Source organism: Sinohyriopsis cumingii, chromosome 6 (assembly GCF_028554795.1).
Source record: "Sinohyriopsis cumingii isolate HCF-2022 chromosome 6, ASM2855479v2, whole genome shotgun sequence".
Taxonomy (NCBI): Eukaryota; Metazoa; Mollusca; class Bivalvia; order Unionida; family Unionidae; genus Sinohyriopsis; species Sinohyriopsis cumingii.
Window position 1 is genome coordinate 153,152,181 of NC_142966.1, and position 19,762 is coordinate 153,171,942.

The 19,762-nt window shown below is 35.9% G+C and overlaps 1 protein-coding gene across 4 annotated transcripts in view; it reads left to right on the plus strand.

The window, feature by feature from the left end:
- LOC149798288 (neurobeachin-like) overlaps positions 1-19,762 on the plus strand; it is a 561,888-nt gene that overhangs the window by 147,965 nt on the left and 394,161 nt on the right. For all 4 annotated transcript variants that reach the window (XM_089963438.1, XM_089963435.1, XM_089963437.1 and 1 more), the window contains 5 exons: positions 3,068-3,700; positions 5,103-5,229; positions 8,375-8,483; positions 10,096-10,262; positions 17,433-17,554. In XM_089963438.1, coding sequence (XP_089819564.1) covers positions 3,068-3,700; positions 5,103-5,229; positions 8,375-8,483; positions 10,096-10,262; positions 17,433-17,554 — 1,158 coding nt within the window. The remainder of the gene's footprint in view (positions 1-3,067; positions 3,701-5,102; positions 5,230-8,374; positions 8,484-10,095; positions 10,263-17,432; positions 17,555-19,762) is intronic.

The following is a 19,762-nucleotide window of genomic DNA, read 5'->3' on the forward strand; positions in this document are numbered from 1 at the left end:
GATATCAACCCTACATACAGTATCAGTCCTAGAGGCAGTCTTGTAGTGGAGTAGAAGACAAAGTTTCTTTACCCTCAAGCTTTCAACCTCTCACCATTGACTTGTGTCCCCAACTGCCCATGGACAGCCTTCCAGTGGGTGCCGGACCCTTGTGCTTCAAGGAGTGTTGGATTGATCTTCTTCCACAAATATTGTGGGCAATCCATGTTGTTTTGGAGAGAATTTAGATCTCTTTTTTTCAACCTCTTCTCCTTTCATCCTCCCCATTCCTGACAGAAGTACTGTGAGACTAAAACATAGGATGCACTTTCATGACAAGAGATCAGGATGCTCAGTGAGAAGAAAGCAGTGGAGATTGTTCAGAATCTAGAATCTCCAAGCTTCTACTCAAGGCTTTTTCTATTAGACTGCATCAGTATCTACTCCCACCAAGATTCAAAATGGAGAAGGCAAATTCATTTTGCCTTTCCATCTGTCCAAATGAGTTTGCTATGAATCGCAACCAGATATATGCATATTTTCACATTCCCATCTCTCAGTCCTGATGGAATTTCTTTGGTTTGCATTCTGAGGAAGTCTTGAACAGTTTTGCACTCTCCCTTTTAGCTTAAACATAAGTCCCTTGTCCTTCACAAAACTAATAAACTGTTTCATCTCCCTGTTCTGTTTAACATCATCTACTTTGACAGCAGGTACTTGGATGACATCCTCCAGAAATATATGGTAAGTTCGATACTGGTTAAGGGAAGGAATGATCGCATATCCCTTTTAGATATTTTGGCTTTCTGATCAGATGGGAAAAGGACAGTTTTTGTCCAATCCCAGTGGTTTCCCCATTTGGGCATTGAATTTCTCACCTACCACAAACTTGTACATTTCCACACCTTCCAAATCTTTGAGCTCATATAGTTCTTTTCCATCAAGAAATTGATCACAGCCAGGAAGTGTCTGCAGTTCCTTAGATTGTTCAGTGCAGCAGTGGACCTAATTCCACTGGGTTGCCTCTGCATGTACCTTTGGCAGATGATCTTGCTGACTCAGTGGCACTCCATTTCATTGCTGCTTGATTACAGGATCAGCATAATGAGTGCAGTAGTATCATTCTTGGATCAGTGGCTCAACCAAGATTAACTCTGGAACAACCCCAACCAGATATGACTATGGGTAAGGATGCAGGTACTTTTGGTTAGGGACTGCATCTGTTGCCAGGCTTCAACACACAGTGGCAAATGGAACCTGGAGATGAATGCTTTCATCATGGCCTTCATTTAATGAGAGATCATCTTCAAGGTAAGGTCATGCTGATAATGTCCAACAACTAGGTGCTAGTGACATACCTCTTTAAACATGGCTGTACCATTGTTGGTGGATTGGTTCACACATTACTTATCACACCATCACCATCCAGATCAGACATAGTCTGGGCAGACTCAGTGTCCAGTCTCCATACAGAATTGTCCCTCCATTCATCTGGGATGTCTAATTATGAATGTGTTTACGACCAGGTGGAATTGTGAATCACCCACATTAACTTCTTCAGTACCAGATCCTGAGGATTGGGCTGTCAGTGACCTTTTCTATCACTTGGGAGGATTTGTGGGCCTGTGCCTACCCCACCCCACCCCACCCCCGTATTGGTTCAAATATTTGTACAGACATTTTTATACCAGAAGTGCAACAAGATCCTGATTTGTGCTGTCTGCTGGGACAAGTCCTGGATCATCTAGCTAGCAGTATACTTGCCCTGGAAGATACTGGCCAGGCCAAATCTTCTGCAACAGTCTTGGACTCAAGTGTTCTGTCAGTAGAGCCAATCAGCACAATAAATGGAAGGAACTGCATGAGCAAGAAGGGCCTCCACATTAAAGGCTTATGAGGGAAAGTGATGTGTCTTCGGGGACTGTTGCAAAGTCAATAACATCATTGCTTTGAGCGTCTAAGAAACAAGTAGCTGACTTTTTTCTCAGGCTGTTTGAGGAGAAAAAGTTGACCCAATTACTATTAAGGGCTTCCACTCCATGATATCGAAGTCTTTCCATCATCATTGCAGAGAGGATCTTGTTCATAATAAAGACATCTCAGACTTGCTGACAGGGGCCCCGAGTGGTCTAAAGTGCTCTCCATTACGGATCACTGCCATCTCATCTCTGTCTGTGTGGGTTCATGTCTCGGATTCAGCCAATGTGGGTATGTGAGAAAGCTTGCCAGTAGCTTCTCATGGGTTGGTGGTTATTTACAGGGTTTTCCCGGGTTCTTTCCCCACCATTAATACTGGCCACCATGTATTGCCTATCATGTGCTGAAAAATGGCATTAAACTTGTTGAATCTGTATTAAAAATCCAAATCACACACACACACACACACACACACACAAAATTTAGCTCCAGAATGACATACTCTTGATCTGGTTGGCCCAGTTTCAGTCATGGAAGCAGATACCAGGTCCGGTTGACATCAGCACAACCTTAGGATGGGCACCCTCTGCAGCTTTCGCTGTGATCACATGGAAATTCTATTTGGTAAGAATGTTTCATTTATTTCCTCCTAGATGTAAACTAAGTCACCTTTGGTTGTGCTGCATGATTGTTAGGAGAATAGGTTATCCTTCAGATGGGGAATCCAGCCTTCTTCCCTCTGAAGGTTACATGAGGTGTAGATAGCATGCTTAACATTTCCTCCTCCTATTATCTATTCTCCCACCATTAATGTGATCAGGGAATGTATTTGAAGGAGAAAGCAAATTTTTCAGTAAGTCATGTTTCTCCTAGAATACTTACCCAATCATATTACTTTAATATCCTCCCATCCTCCCCACAATGTGAGCATCCATTCATGATGTTCTGCTCAGCATAAAACTTACACCACATGGCAGCATCAAGAGAAAGTAATGAGTATGGGTTATTGCCCTTCGTCTATATAATATAGTCAGGATAGACACATTTTATCTTTCAGGAGGGTTAGGTTCAGAAGATAGTGCTGCTTACATTCCTGGCATTAATGTATTGGGTGCGTATTCTAGGAGAAACAAAATTTACTGAAAACATTTCTTTTTCTTTGTTTTTAAAGATGCAGGAACTGAAAAGCAAGAAGCTCAAACAGAAGTGAAAGAACCTTCAGAAGAAAAGGTTGACTCAAGGGAAATAGCTTCAGAAGAACAGCAAGATGGAAAAGCAGAAAGTGATGAAACTTCAGCCAAGACAGATGCAGATATTGTAGACAAGGACGAAAAATCAACAGCAACAACTGAGTCTGAAGATTTTGAAGAAAAGCCTGTACAGAAAGAAACTGATGACTTGGACCAAAAAGATGATGGAGCTACTGAAGAAAAAATAGAAGAAACTCAAAAAGAGGATGAGGAAGAACAAAAAGAGGATGATGAAAAAGGGGAGAGAGATGAATCTTCAGAGGTCATTGGTGAAAATGTTCCCATATCATCCATCACAGTATCAGATAAGACTGGAGCAGGGGATTCTATCTCATCTGCTCATGCAAAGCCAGAAAAATTAGTGCTGCCAAACACTAAGATTCCTGCCAATCTGGAGAAATTTCAGATGCCAAGTGATACGAGTTCCCTCACTGCACGGTTGGAAAGGGCATTAGGCTCTGTGGCACCACTTCTTAGGGAGATCTTTGTGGACTTTGCTCCATATCTCTCCAAAACTCTGATTGGGTCACATGGTCAGGAGCTTCTTATTGGAGGTATGACTAAGCTTTAAAATCAGTCTATTTTAGCATCATTCATTTTTGTTTATTTTTGGGACAAATTTTAGTAAATATACTGATTGATTAAATCCTGAAAACTATGCTTGTGAAGAGACATGATTTATGACATAATAATACATTTGCACACTTGTTTCATACAGCCTTAAAATTAAGATGTTGGACTAAATGATCTTTAGAATTTTCAAGTTTTTTTATATTTGCACTGATGTTCATGTTCAAAACAATATCAATCCATTTCAGAATGTTCTTAATATCATAGTATGTGGATATATATTAGATTTTAATTGATTTTATAGTTTATTAGTTTGAATAAGTCAGTGGTGAATTGAAAATGATAAAAACTTTCAACGTTCAATGTTTCTAACAGGAACTTAATTCCTGTCACTTTTCAATAAATTATATATCAGATTCTTAATTATTTATTGATTGAAAAATTTTAACAAGATTTTGAGATGTATTTCTTTGCTATGGAGTTAGCCATGCATGTATGTACATAGCAAAGTGCTAATGGAGTTAGCCATGCATATATGTACATAGCAAAGTGCTAATGGAGTTAGCCATACATAGCAAAGTGCTAATGGAGTTAGCCATACATGCATTTAAATGGCAAGGTACTAATGGAGTTAGCCATACATACATGTAGATGGCAAGTACTAATGGAGTTAGCCATACATACATGTAGATGGCAAGGTGCTAATGGAGTTAGCCATGCATACACATACATGGCAAGGTGCTAATGGAGTTTGCCATGCATACGTACACTAATATGGCAAGGTGTTAATAGAGTTAGCCATGCATACATGTAGATGGCAAGGTGCTAATGGAGTTAGCCATAGATACACATACATGGCAAGGTGCTAATGGAGTTTGCCCTGCATACATACATGGCAAGGTGCTAATGGAGTTTGCCCAGCATACATACATGGCTAGGTGCTAATGGAGTTTGCCCTGCATACATACATGGCTAGGTGCTAATGGAGTTTGCCCTGCATACATACATGGCTAGGTGCTAATGGACTTAGACATGCATACATTTACATGGCTAGGGTAAAGGTTAGTTCTGTTGGTGTTTATACAATAATGTGTACAGTACAGTAAAGTCATGAATGCCTGTGTAACTCTGTTGTTATGGCTTAGAAGAAAAAAAAACAACAAGATAATCAAGAATAAGACCCCTTTCCCCAATTGACCACCTTCTACAATTTATGTGTTTAATTACCAGCAAGTGTCAATTTTTACAAAAAGGCTGAAAGCTGAAGTCAGCAATAATGAATTTGCATTATTTTGGAGATAAATACCTAGTTCCAATGAGTATGGAAGTAAATTAAATGGGTAGGTATATCCGATTTATACATATGGCATATTGTCTGTATTTTAGGTCTGGTGACACTGAGGCAGAGTACATCAGTGGTGGAACTGGTAATGCTGCTGTGTTCACAGGAGTGGCAGAACTCATTGCAGAAACATGCTGGTCTTGCCTTTATAGAATTGGTCAATGAAGGACGGTAGGTTTATAGAGGAAGATAAAGTAAATAATAGTTTCATTATATTAATTTATTTTATTAATATTAATTATCTTTATTTAACATTGAAATTAGCCATTTCTGCTGCTTTTGCCACAATTCACAGACCAAACAAGCTTGGCCAAGCTTGCTTAAGGGTATATGTCAGATTTGAGGCTTAAATTCACCACCCACTGACTTTGAGTCAGATGCTGTTATTATTATCCAAGTGAGAAATAAAAGAAATTTAACCCTGGCTATCTAAGCATTAGCCAGTGTTTAAGGCTTGTAATGTTGCTATACTTTCACAGCATACAAATGGAAGTAGAGAGTTTCCTCCTAATTGTGTCAGCAGAAACACATCACTATAAAAGATTACTGTTTTTTTTACCTCAGGTACCTTTTGTCATCATAAAAGGCAGGCCAAAACACTGACCTCTCCAGTCTTATGGTGAGCTTTGATGTATCATGAACAAGGACTTTGGTCTTGCCTGGAATGGAATCTACTGTGGGTTCTGACATAGCAGGAAAAAAACACCTTTTTAAACCTGCCTAGAACTTTATTGACTTGCCTTCTATACATAACCTGCTTCCTAATCATTCTCACTACAGCCTGCAGAATCATTGAGAAACCTTGTCAGTCAATTCACATTATCCAATTTCATCACAGTGGTTCAGTTTCACTTGTGATGACTCCAGCTTTCATTGATGAGAACTGGCTTCCACTCATTGTTGTGGAACCTCTTTTCTTAGTTCACACTTGTACCTCATTGGCATCTATGGGACTCCATAAGGCCTTTGAAATGGTACCTGATGTGAACAGAGCCAGTGAGAAAAGAGAGGTTATGTTTGTATCATTGAAAAAAGGAAATGACCTTATCATAGCTAAAGCTGTATCTGCACGGATGTCATGATGGGCTATTCACACTGCATATAAAAACCTTACACAAGACCAAATGAGTTTCTTGTGAATATTGGTGTAAAAGGTTGCAACAGTTGCCACTAGCATAGAATTTAAGTGTAACTGTTACCTAATTGGCATTATCCACTTTTTGTAATGGAGGGCAGAGACAGCTTTCTAGCTTTTCATCTTTTACCTTTAGACCATTTGTCCCAAAGGGATCAGTTTGATCTAAAAGGACAACGGGATACCATCCCAGGTCATTCAGCAGCGTCTAATAGATGCTGCCACTTGACTTGCTGGATTTGTGGATGGGCTGGAGGGAGGGGGTGGACTTTTAAGGGTATTATTCTACTTTATCATTTTTGGGTAGCAAAGAGAACAAGAACCAGTTTTAAGAGTAAAATATGTTCCTCATTAATACTTACCTGATGATAATATAGGCACACTATCCCAGCCTTCACATTTTAAATGCTGTTGGAGCATGCATGCTCCAGTTCAGTAGTAGCTGATGTATGGATGGAACTTTTAGCCAATCCCTCTTTCCATGGACCCCCGCATCAGGGCACTGCCCCTCAAGACCCCACTGAGGGAGGACCCCCAAATCCACCTTGAAGGTTTTTCAGCTTTTTTTATGGAAGACCAAAATCACATCTAGATTTTAAGCAAAATACTATTGCAATTGTTTCTTTTTTCTTTTTCTGAATAAAAATGGTACTGCTCTATAAATAACCTTCATTAATATAAACAACAAGAGAAATTAAGATTGTTAGTAATTTCCCATAATCAGAGCATAAATATCTTAAGAATTTAAACATTTTGGTAATATCAAACTGCCTTCATCAGCAACTAATGTTTAATGTCACATGATATGACAGTGCAGGCCAACACGAAACAGGGATGATGGGCTTGAAGTACCACCATATACACTAGTCTCCTTGTATCATGTGACCATTATAAGTGACATGATCAACATTAGTTGCTGATGAAGACAGTGCAGAAAATTTTGAATTCTTTAGACATTTATGCTCTGAGCATGGGAAATTACTAATGATCATGAATTATCCTAAACAAGGAAGCAAAAACCTTTCATTTATAAGAGAAATCAAGTCTCATACTTGAAAAGATAAAAGTCAGGATGTGATTCAGGCATTTAACAGACTTCATTGCCTCCATGGTTGGTGTGCTGGACTCCCAAATAAAAGAGTATGACTTTGAATCCTACCATAAGACCTCCCTGGGTCAACTACTGTAGTGTATTTTTGGACACTTTACTCCAATTGCCTTGGCGTTAAATAAACTACTTGTGTTGCTGTACTATAAGCACCAAACCAAACCAGCTGTCCAAGACCATACACTATGTATGTATTAATTTTGTGCAGTCAACTTTATGTGCTTAGCCATGTTCAACCCCGAGTCACATACCACTAGGTACAGTATGGCTTATGGTATGCTGTCCGTTGGTGGAATAATACAGTATTAACCATCAAGACTATATATATATATATATATATATATATATATATATATATATATATATATATATATATATATACAGTTTGTAGCTGGACTTGTCTTATAAGCTAATATATATATATATATATATATATTAGCTTATAAGACGAGTCCAGCTACAAACTGCACAAACCCAGATCTGCCATCACATAATGCACTGGTAGATCTGGGTCTGTGCAGTTTGTTAGGAGTAATCAATAAAACAAACAGCATAGACCCTGGTCTGCATATGTATCACGTTATGACAGATCAGGATCTTTGCTGCTTGCCATTTGATTCAACTTATAATTAAGTATATATGGTAGCTGTTACCATCTTTTTTGCCGAGTGGTCTAAAGCGCTCTCTGTTACGGATCACTGCCATCTCACCTCTGTCTGCGTGGGTTCGAGTCCCAGGCTCGGCTAATGTGGGTATGTGGGAAAGCCTGCCAGTAGCTTCTCGTGGGTCGGTGGTTCTTCCCTGGGTTTTTCAGGGTTCTTCCTCCACCATTAATACTGGCCGCCATGTATAGCCTATCGTGTGCTGAAAAATGGCGTTAAACACTACAACAACAACCATCTTTTTTTATGTGAAACTTACAAATATATATTTTCCCATTGTACTTGGTCAGCACACAGATCTTATTTTAGATGATTATTTTGTGTCTAATCTACATAGTAATTGAAATCATTGATCTTATTTCTAGTTTTTAAAGATGATATAAATGTTGATACAAACTTTGCTTCATCTAGACTGCTGGCCCATGCCACCAGGGATCACATAGTGAGGGTAGCAAATGAGGCAGAGTTCATTCTCAACAGAATGAGGGCTGAAGATGTACAGAAACATGCAGAATTTGAGGTTGGTTATGTTTTTGTATGAATTCCTTGTCTTGGAGATTATATCTATGTATGTGCTAATTAAAACTGGAAAAATGACGATACGTAAATGTCACACTGTACAATGAAAATATTTGTGATCTTCAATAAAAGCAACATGTTTTTAAACATTACATCCATGTAAATACTCTGCTAATTAAAGTAGAAAAATATACATGTAATGCTAATTAAAATGGAAAAATATACATGTAGTGCTAATTAAAGTTAAAGAATATGGTGCTAACTAAAGTGGAAAAAATATAGTGCAAATTACAGTGGAAGAATATAGTGCTAATCAAAGTGGAAGAATATGGTGCTAATTAAAGTTGAAGAATATACTGCTAATTAAAGTGGAAGAATTTACTGCTAATTAAAGTGGAAGAATATATTGCTAATTAAAGTGGGAGAATATATTGCTAATTAAAGTGGACGAATATAGTGTTTATTAAAGTGGAAGAATGTATTGCTAATTAAAGTGGAACAATATAGTGCCAATTAAAGTGGAAGAATATATTGCAGTTTAAAGTGGAATAATATAGTGTTTATTAAAGTGGAAGAATATAGTGCTGATTAAAGTGGAAGAATATATTGCTAATTAAAGTGGAAGAATATATTGCTAATTAAAGTGGGAGAATATATTGCTAATTAAAGTGGACGAATATAGTGTTTATTAAAGTGGAAGAATGTATTGCTAATTAAAGTGGAACAATATAGTGCCAATTAAAGTGGAACAATATATTGCTGTTTAAAGTGGAATAATATAGTGTTTATTAAAGTGGAAGAATATAGTGCTGATTAAAGTGGAAGAATATATTGCTAATTAAAGTGGAAGAATATATTGCTGATTAAAGTGGAAGAATATAGTGCTGATTAAAGTGGAAGAATATGTTGCTAATTAAAGTGGAAGAATATATTGCTAATTAAAGTGGAAGAATATATTGCTAATTAAAGTGGAAGAATATATTGCTATTTAAAGTGGAAGAATATAGTGCTGATTAAAGTGGAAGAATATGTTGCTAATTAAAGTGGAAGAATATATTGCTAATTAAAGTGGAAGAATATAGTGCTAATTAAAGTGGAGGAATATATTGCTGATTAAAGTGGAAGAATATATTGCTAATTAAAGTGGAAGAATTAGTGCTAATTAAAGTGGAACAAATACAGTGTTAATTAAAGTGGAAAATAAAATTGTTAATGAAAGTGGAATAACTATAGTGGTAAAGTGAATATAAATGCATTATAAAGACTTTAAATATGACGATTAAAGTTTCTTAAATTTCTTTCAAATATATTGGAAATTGAATATTGATACAAATAACTTCTTACTACTGTGTTGTAAAGTAATATATACTCATAATATGCTAGCTGTACTTGCTTATAAGTCGGGTCGAACTACAAACAACTGAGACTCAAAATTTAATAAAGTGTTGGCATGTCATGGTCCGTCCTGGTTGTAATACTGATTGCTCCTAATAAGCTGCATTGACCCAGATCTGCCAGTGCATTGTGCAAAGGCAGATCTGGGTCTGCCCATTTTGCTGTTGGATTTAACTTGTACCTGAGTACATATGGTAATTTAACATTTCTGTTAACAGTCAATATGTGCCCAGTCCATGCTAGATCGCAGAGAGGAGGAGAAACTGTGTGATCATCTCATCACATCATCTAAAAGAAGAGACCGCTCTGTTGCATTTAAACTAAAGGATAAAGTTGTCAATATTCTCAGCAACAAACATGGAGCCTGGGGTGATCCAAATAAAAAGTAGGTGGACAATATATGTTCTCTTTACATAGATTTTCAAATGTTTCATATCCTTTTTTCATGTGTACATTCCTTTAACATTGGTGGCTTTTCCATATGATGTACATACCTTTAACATTGGTGGTTTTTTCATATGATGCATGTACCTTTAACACTGGTGTCTTTTCCATATGATGTACAGATGATACCTTTTACACTAGTGGCCAGGCCTGGCTAACATGGGTATGTGAGAAAGCCTGCCAGTAGCTTCTCATGGGTAGGTGGTTCTTCCCAGGGTTTTCCAGGGTTCTTCCTCCGCCAGTTATACTGGCCGCCATGTATAGTCTATCTTGTGCTGAAAAATGGCGTTAAACACTACAACAACAACAACATTGATGGCTTTTCCATATGATGTACATACCTTTAACATTGGTAGCATTTCCACATAATGTACATACCTTTAACATTGATGGATTTTACATTTGATGCTCATACCTTTAACATTGGTGGCTTTTCCATATGATGTACATGATGATAACTTTTAAATTGGTGGCTTTTCCATATGATGTACATGCCTGTAACATTGGTAGCTTTTCCATATGATGTACATGCCTGTAGCATTGGTAGCTTTTCCATGTGATGTACATGCCTGTAACATTGGTAGCTTTTCCATATGATGTACATGCCTGTAACATTGGTAGCTTTTCCATATGATGTACATGCCTGTAGCATTGGTAGCTTTTCCATGTGATGTACATGCCTGTAACATTGGTAGCTTTTCCATGTGATGTACATGCTTGTAACATTGGTAGCTTTTCCATATGATGTACATGCCTGTAACATTGGTAGCTTTTCCATGTGATGTACATTTCTTTTAACATTGGTATATGTTTCATATATGATGTAAATACCTTTAACATTGGTGGCTTTTTCTGTGCCAAATTTGCTTATATCAGTATCGGAGAAGTTGCTGATGTCAAATCATGCAAATGAAGCAACATGATCACTACATTTTGATGGGATTTTTTTTAATGGAAATTTTCTTTCCTTGTAACAGCCATAAGTTGAGGGAAAATATAAAGAACAAAATGTATCATATTCTAATGTGACTGTTTAAAAGAATTACAAAAATTCCTATACCTCAAAAGAGTTACTACAGAAAGAGGCAAGTATTCACTGCATCAAAAATGGCAGTCATCAATAAAGAAGACAATAAACAGTGGTTTGTTGTATCATAAAAAAATGTTATATTGATTTTGTATACATAACAGTAAAATGGAGGTTTTACTTCCTTCATGTAAGTAAAGCACACAAACAGATTGTATCAAGTAAGGTAATCTCTCTTGTTAACACTGTTTATGCATTACCCATTATAACGCTAGTTATGCATGACCTGTTATAAATGAGGGTGTCTTATATTGAGGAATGTTCCAGCTGTTATAATAGTACTTTCTGACATATACAGAGGACATCATAATGTGGAATTGACTCCCCACCCCAACCCCAAGGGAAGTTTTGTACTGTCTATCAGTTTGTTAGACTTTGTTGTAAATATGATAGTTAAAAAAAACAATGAGCCTAACCTTACCAGATTTGTTTTTTAGATACCTTCTTAGCTCCCTTGTTGGGGTCTCAAGACCTGAAAAGGCTCTCTGGTGACTTACCTTGTTCAGTGTTCTTTCTGGAGTTTTCCCAGGTTCTTGGTCCACCATTAATACTGGCTGCCATGTATAGCCTATCGTGTGCTGAAAAATGGCGTTAAACCCTACAACAACAACAACAGCACAGTTTTGGTCTCTGACTTTTTTTAACCCAAAACTTGTAAGCACATTTAAGCAAAAATTACATGAAGTAGACAGAATTTGGTAATCGTGTTTTTATATTAATATGTAGATGACCTGATTAGATTTTCAGGTTACAAAGCAGTTGTTCAACTTCATTTATACATTTTTTAAACTTTATGGATGATTTAAGGAAGATAATGTTTATCAGGGTTCTGTTCTTGGACCAGTTTTCTTTAATCTATACACACAACCCCTATCAAGTGTTATAAATTGCCATCCTGTGTCCCACCAATTGTATGCCGATGACACTCAACTTATATAAACCTGGCTGTCCAAATGAAGTTGCTTCCATCCAGGGCCAGCCTTAGGATGATAGGACCAATTTGACCTAATTGGGCCCCACGTGTTAGTAACCTTAAAAAATGTATCTGTAGAGAGAAAGTAATTTTGAAGCGATGGAAGAAAATTTATGTTCAGTATCATATAAACTTGTTTAAAAGTTTATTTTCTAATGCCATGCTCACAGGAGGCCCTGCCAAAATGATCCAAATCAGGCCCTGTGTTTGCTAAGGCCATTTCTGCTTCCAGCATCCAAAGCATAGAGAAGAGTGTCTCTGATGTTAAGTCATGGTTGAGGTGTACTAAGAAGCTACAAATGAATGATGATAACACTGAAGCCATGCTTGTTGCCTAAAAAATAATTTCTAAAGTCCACCATTTACCAGAATCAAGTAATATCAGTGACACTCCAGTTAAAGTTAGACAGTAACTTAGAAATGTTTAGGTGTTACTTAAATTTAGACAGTCACTTAGAAATGTTTAGGTGTTACTTTTGATAGCTCTCTAGCACTGCACCAGCATGTCCTCAGTATTAATAGAGCAGCATACGTGGAGCTGAGACACATGAGCACTATTGCAATTTTCTTACAGTTCATGCCACAAAAACCTGTGTGTGTTCTTTAGTACCCTCTAGACTTGTCTATTATAACAGTCTTTCTGGTCTGTCACTGTGTCTTCAGTTGAAACTTCAAAAGGTCCAACAGACTGCAACTAGGATTGTTCTTAGAACACCAAGAACTGATCGCACCACCCAACCTTTTTATCGACTCCACTGGCTTCCTGTTCACAGTAGAATCAAACACAAAATCACATTCTCTTTTACATTTCATGGACTGCCTCTGGTCCAAAATACCTATCTGATCTCACCCATGTGTACACTCCTGCTAGAAGCTTGTGCTTATCACCTAACGCATGTTTACTTAGTATTCCCAAGGTAAAAGCTAAGTTCTATGGACAGTGTTCATTTGCATATCAGGGCCTAGCTACATGGAATGAACTTCCACTGGATCTCAGACACAAGGAGACCATGTTCATATTCTAGAGTGCTCTTGAAGCACATCTTTTCCACCAGCAAGAATACATTCGTTATTCATCCATTTGTCCTTATGTTTAAATTGAAGATATAAGTAAACTCATTTTGACTTTTTAGGTTATTTTTGTAAACCCATTTATATGTTTCATGCTGCTACTTTATGTAATAAGTAATTTGCTTTTATAGTGTTGTTTTATTTGTTTTATGTTGTCTGCATGCAAACTGTTCTTATCCCTTTGTGTGTTAACTTGGTGTAAATCACATTGAGCTTTTCTTAAAGATTAAGCACACTATTAAATCATTATTTTTATAATATTGGTATTATTAACAAAAATGATTTTAAGGATGATAAATGAAATATAGGCTCATTTAGGTAGCAATCTGATTTTCATGTCATTAATCCTATCATAGTGGTTAGGGACAGGAATCGGTTAGAATTTCACAATCGATAATCGGTTTCACTTGACCAACTGATCATTGATTATAATTGGTTACTGAGAACAAATTTTATTTTTGTTTGTTATACAGTTATGTCTTTGATCTCGAGGTCAAAATATTAATAAATGGCCTGGAGCAATCTCTTTTAATGACATGCATACTTTAACCTGATAAAAATATGGGTAAAACCCATTATAATGCGATGCTCAGGGTCCAGAGAATAACGCGATAGAAACGGGATCATGTTAACATATTTTTTGAAAAACTTCCCCATAGAAAATGTACATTGAAATTTCAATGTCATCAGTTTTAACTAACCTCTTGATCATATAATCTGCTAGGGATTTGAATAATCAGCTTTTCCGAGAGCATGTATTTAGAATGTTAAAAAGAGTGGTCACCTTAAATTAAAAAATGGGAGCCATGCTGCCATCCAGTTATAAGCGGAATCATGTTATAACAAATCGCATTATAACAGGTTTACCTGTACTACATTTTTTCTATTGTGTTTTGTTATTTTTGTTTTAAGACTTTGTTAAATGAAAGCATCTTTTTATGACTATCAGTTTTATGTTGTTGTTATTGTTGTTGTAGGGTTTAACGCCATTTTTCAGCACACGATAGGCTATATATGGCGGCCAGTATTAATAGTGGAGGAAGAAACCGGGAAAACCTCGGAAAGAACCACTGACCCACGAGAAGCTACTGGCAAGCTTTCTCACATACCCACATTAGCTGAATCCGAGACTCGAACCCACGCAGACAGAGGTGAGATGGCAGTGATCCGTAACGGAGAGCGCTTTAGACCACTCGGCCACTCGGGGCCCCCAGTTTTATGTAACTGACAGACTGTTACAGTGCCCTCAAATCTTTACATTCATATGTGATTTGTTTATAATTTAAAGTATAGAAGGACATGGTTTCTTGTTTGTCATTATTTACAAATGCTACAAAGGATTTTACATTTAAACTGAAACAAATCATCAAAATTTGTTTAAATTTATTCACCCAACACTTTAACAGTAAAATGAGGTAATAATGACTATATGTTCCTAATGAAAGTTTGCACCTTCGGAGTTCATTTTAAGTTATGAAGTTAACAAATAATTCAGATTGACTGTAGTGGATCGGATTTCCTATATCGCTCATCATTTACACAGAAGTTTTACTAACCTTTGTGTTTTGCATGCAGATAAAAAGTAGTCTCCCTTTACACAATCAGTTATGGGGTTTCACAATCAATTATCTTATTGATTCACTCAACCAACCAATAATCAATTATAATCTATAATCGGAACAACACTAATAGCAGTATATGTTCTTGTTTCTCTGCAATGTTTTTACAACACAAATCTGTTTCTTTTTATTGTCTAGGATTCTAGCTCCTCTTAAATACAAGTATCACAGAAAGACATCAGTTGTCATCAAGTATTGGGGGGGACACATGTTTTTGCTTTGCAAAAGAAAACCCTTCTAGTTACATTAGAGCCAAGAAATAAAATGAATTGAAAGAAATCAAGTGGCAATGATAGAACAAAATTTGACCAATTTCATGGAATAATTGACCATACCTATATTATAACAGGAACAGTGGTATATAGAGGGGTTTTATAGTGAGGGACCATGGTACATAGGTCTTCCTACTTATATATATATGTGTGTGTGTGTGTATGTGTGTGTGTGTATGGCTTGTTTTTGTGTTTTTTGTTTATTATTAAAGAACTATTTATGACTGAACAAATCTGTTCTATCATGGCTTGCCAGTAAACAGCACTTGAACTCAATGCCAAGAGCTTAACATGGCAAATTTAAAACTAGTCATTGCTTTGTTTGTTTGATTGTCAATCATAGGGCTAAACTAGTGTGAATTATATCAATGTTAGGCAATGTAGCTTAAATGCCTGCACAGGGGAGGTAACTCTGGAGACCTTGTTTGCTTTAGAGCAATTCTACAAGGAAAAGAAGCTGAATTTGACTAGTGCAGTTGTAAAGTTGTACATAATGTGTCCTAAAAGGAAAATGGACTGCTTGTGACAAACCCATTTTATTAAAGGTAAATGTGTAGAAAATTCTATATTTACCAAAGTTTTGGTTTTTAGAACTTTTGTAATCACTTTTCATTCTTTATTGCAGTCAACAATTTTCCTAGTGTATCGGATGTCACCATATTTGTAAGTGCTTCACCTGTGAGAGCAGTAATAATAAATATTTTGATGTTCCTGATACATTCTGATTATTAATCAAGTTGTCATTGCATTGAAAGTGACTCAAAGCTTGGACTGATTTTAGTCAGTTTTGTGGTAATTTGGATGTAATTTGGTTTCTTATATAAAAAAAATACATTTCTTTACAGTGTCTGTCACTTTCTTGATAATAATTTGAGATAACAATAGCAAATCAGTAATCCAGCTGTAGTGAAAAGTGCTAGGTTCCCTGAGTTGGTTGTACAATGTTGATGGCTTTATAAATTGTTTCCTTGTGTTATCTTCATAATTGGATTTCAGCTTCATTACTTACTATATAGTTTAACATTGTTGTTATGTGTGATTTTTGTTTTCAGTAATCCAAAACAAATTTTTTTACAACAGTTAATCGCTTAACCAGAATTGACATAATGACATCAAAGTTATTATGGTGACTCATATAGCCCAGTCTATAGACGTGAATGTTGGATATTAATTATCTTTCAAACAAAGGATTAGATTAGAATAAAATCTTTGTATATATTCCATTCACTTAGTGTAAATATTCTAGGCACAAATGAAAACTAGAGTTTATTTTCCTTTAAGGCAAGCATTTGAAATAGCCAAGTGTTTAGAATGGAAATGTTAAGGGGGGAAAATCATTGAAATACTAAGGAATTTATTTCAGTTAGGTTTTCAACTCAACTTACAGTTCAAGGAGTGTGCCAGCAATCGAGAAATTGGGACTGTAGATAATTTAGTACAAAATATATTAAGTATTATACTGCCATTTTGGGATAAAGTTTGTTCATGCTGGCCCTGCATGCAAGATTTTAGCAGGGGCATGCTTGTCACAAACACAAATCTAGTTCATGTATATGAGGAAAAGTTCAGAAAGCTTATATTAAACTGTTAAAGTTGTAAAAGATGTGAACTTTTATATTTTACTAAATGTACTTACTAGCTCTTGTCCAACTACAATGTTTAATGATTCACACATAGCTAGTGATTGGATTGGTAGGCATTTCATTGGAAATTTTGTTATGTTATATTTAATCAGCAGATGTCACTCTTTCTTGTATGGATTGTAAGGTGTTTAGTTGATCAATGTACATAGAATGTTTCACCTGAAAGTATTGCATAGAATTTGTATCCTTCACCATGCCCATTCATGAATGTGAAAGGGCATATAGTGTTACCCTTGCCAGTCCATCCCTTGTGTCCATTAATTGCATCATAACGCCTTAGTTAGATGCTGAATTAAAGTCACTGTAGTGGTTCATTCATATTCCGTAAACACATTTTTTTCATGGAATTTTTATGCGTATACATTGTTTCTAATTCTGATTTTTGCAGAACATAAACAACTGTTCAAGTAGCTAATGCAATCCTTTTTGTGTTTTGTTTTTTCAAGAGCTGAGGAGTTTTGGATGCTGGATGTGTGGGAGGATGATTCCAGAAGGAGGCGTAGATTAATTCAAAACCCCAGTGGCTCAACTCATCCTGAAGCTACCTTAAAAGCTGCCATAGAACATGGTATGAAATTATTGGGTTTTGTTTGTGTTAGTATATAACAAGACAAAGGTATAAATCGTATTGCTTGCATTAGTGTATAGCAAGGTGATGGTATAAATTGTTGTTTGCATTTGTATATAGCAAGACATTGGTATAAATTGTCTAGCATGCATTAGTATACAGCAAGATACAGATATAAATTGTGTAGCATGCATTAAGATGTAGCAAGACAAAGGTATGAATTGTCATGCTTGCATTAGTATGTAGCAAGACAAAGGTATAAATTGTCTTGCTTTCTTTAGTATATAGCAAGACAAAGGTATTAATTGTTTTGCTTGTGTTAGTATATAGCAAGACGGGTATAAATTGTCTTGCTTGCATTATTAAATAGCAAGACAAAGGTATAAATTGTTCTTTTTGTATTAATGCATAGCAAGACAAAGGTATAAATGAGTCTATGTGGATTTCTTCCACAGTCAACATGTTGTATTAGTCTGAGAATTGGTTAATGACAGGTGATGCTGAGATTTTTTTCATGCTATCTATTTTCGTACTCAATCTTAACTAGACACATTCTCCTTATATATTGTATTGTTGTCTTATCTAGTTTAAGCACTAGTTTACTCAAATTTACTTTTTGTTGTGTGTTTGTGATTTGGATTTTTTTAACATATCTTTAACAATTTTTCGGTCTTATTACTTTGATTTCTGCAGGGTAGTAGTTTATATTGAAGTCTAGCACTGGGGGATCATTCCATATACATGTAGCATGATGCCCCACCCAGACACTTTATCATGACACTAGGCCATCCTGTCCTAACACTAACCTCTTAATGCTGAGCACCTAGCAAGGCAGCTGTTAGTACCATTTTTATAAGTCTTTGGAATGAATATTTGTTGTGAATATGTTTGTTAGTTTGTTAGTAGTAGAGTTCTATGGCACGTCTGCACAATAGTAGGTACATAACAAAACAATTGCAAAAATATTTATGAACATAAACACTTCCAAATAAATGTGAAGATGAAGATAAAATATAACACAGATGTCAAAATTTCATAACATGTCCTTTTGTTGTTTGTTTTTTTGGGTTTTTTTGCGGGGACTGGGGGTATGGAAAGCTTTGAAATTCTGCTTCATAAAGGCATTTTTTGTGTTGCTAAATAAAGATTTACCACCCCACCCTACCCCCGTATCATATTAGTTGTCTGTGGGTCATTTGTGATCATAATACAACTTTTACAAGGCATGAAACTAATGTTTGCTGAAACTGGTCCAGATAAACCTAGCCTTCTAAGGTTAGTTTTGAATGGTGGTTTTCATAAGTCAATGTTAATGTTATTTCTTTAGAACAATCAAGACTTCAAGCAAACTTTACAAATTGTTACTTCAGCATTCTGAGAAGTACTTCAAGATATATACATGTATACTTGCTTGAAAAATTGGCAATAAAAGGAAAATTTATTTGATAAAAATTACTTTTAAGATCATATGCAAACAATATAGTCTGACAATGTACTATTTTATATGCAGTTTAAGTAGTGTCGGGTGTAGCTTGTAATGCACTAAACGCATGTCCAAGTCAAGGGAGGTAAGCGATACAAAGCCAATGACACCAGTTCTTTGAAATGCGTAATATCTTTGCTTATAAAATAATTACATGTATTTGATATATTTGAACTATACAGAATATTCTTTGATCAATGACACACTTAAAATACAAATCACTTAAAGTGATAAACCTTGTCAGTTTATCTTTTGTTTGCAATAGCAATAATAATAATGGCACACCTATACAACACTTTTGCACATATTCATTATTTCTTGTTTTGAATGATATTTTATGAAAATTTATGTTTAATAAATGGCATTGTTGTTCAGTTGATGATAAACCACATCTTTTTGAAGTAGGGCAGGTGTATTTGCAATAGAGGAACCATGTATTATATTTGCACCCAAATAAGCAAGATGTATCTATGTCTAAAGAGGACATACAATATCAGATTGAGAACAGAACTAAAATGTATCAGCAAACTGGACGATATAAGCAGTACTAATAATAATACATAATTCCATTGGTACAACATGACAGTTGAGATCCATAACTGCAGATGTGTTATGTACTGTTCTCTGGAATAGCGAAAATGCTCTTAAATTGATGATTGCCTGCCAGTGCGTGTGTCGGGGGAGGATGGGAGTTCAAAAAAACACCGGTCCAACATATAGAAAGA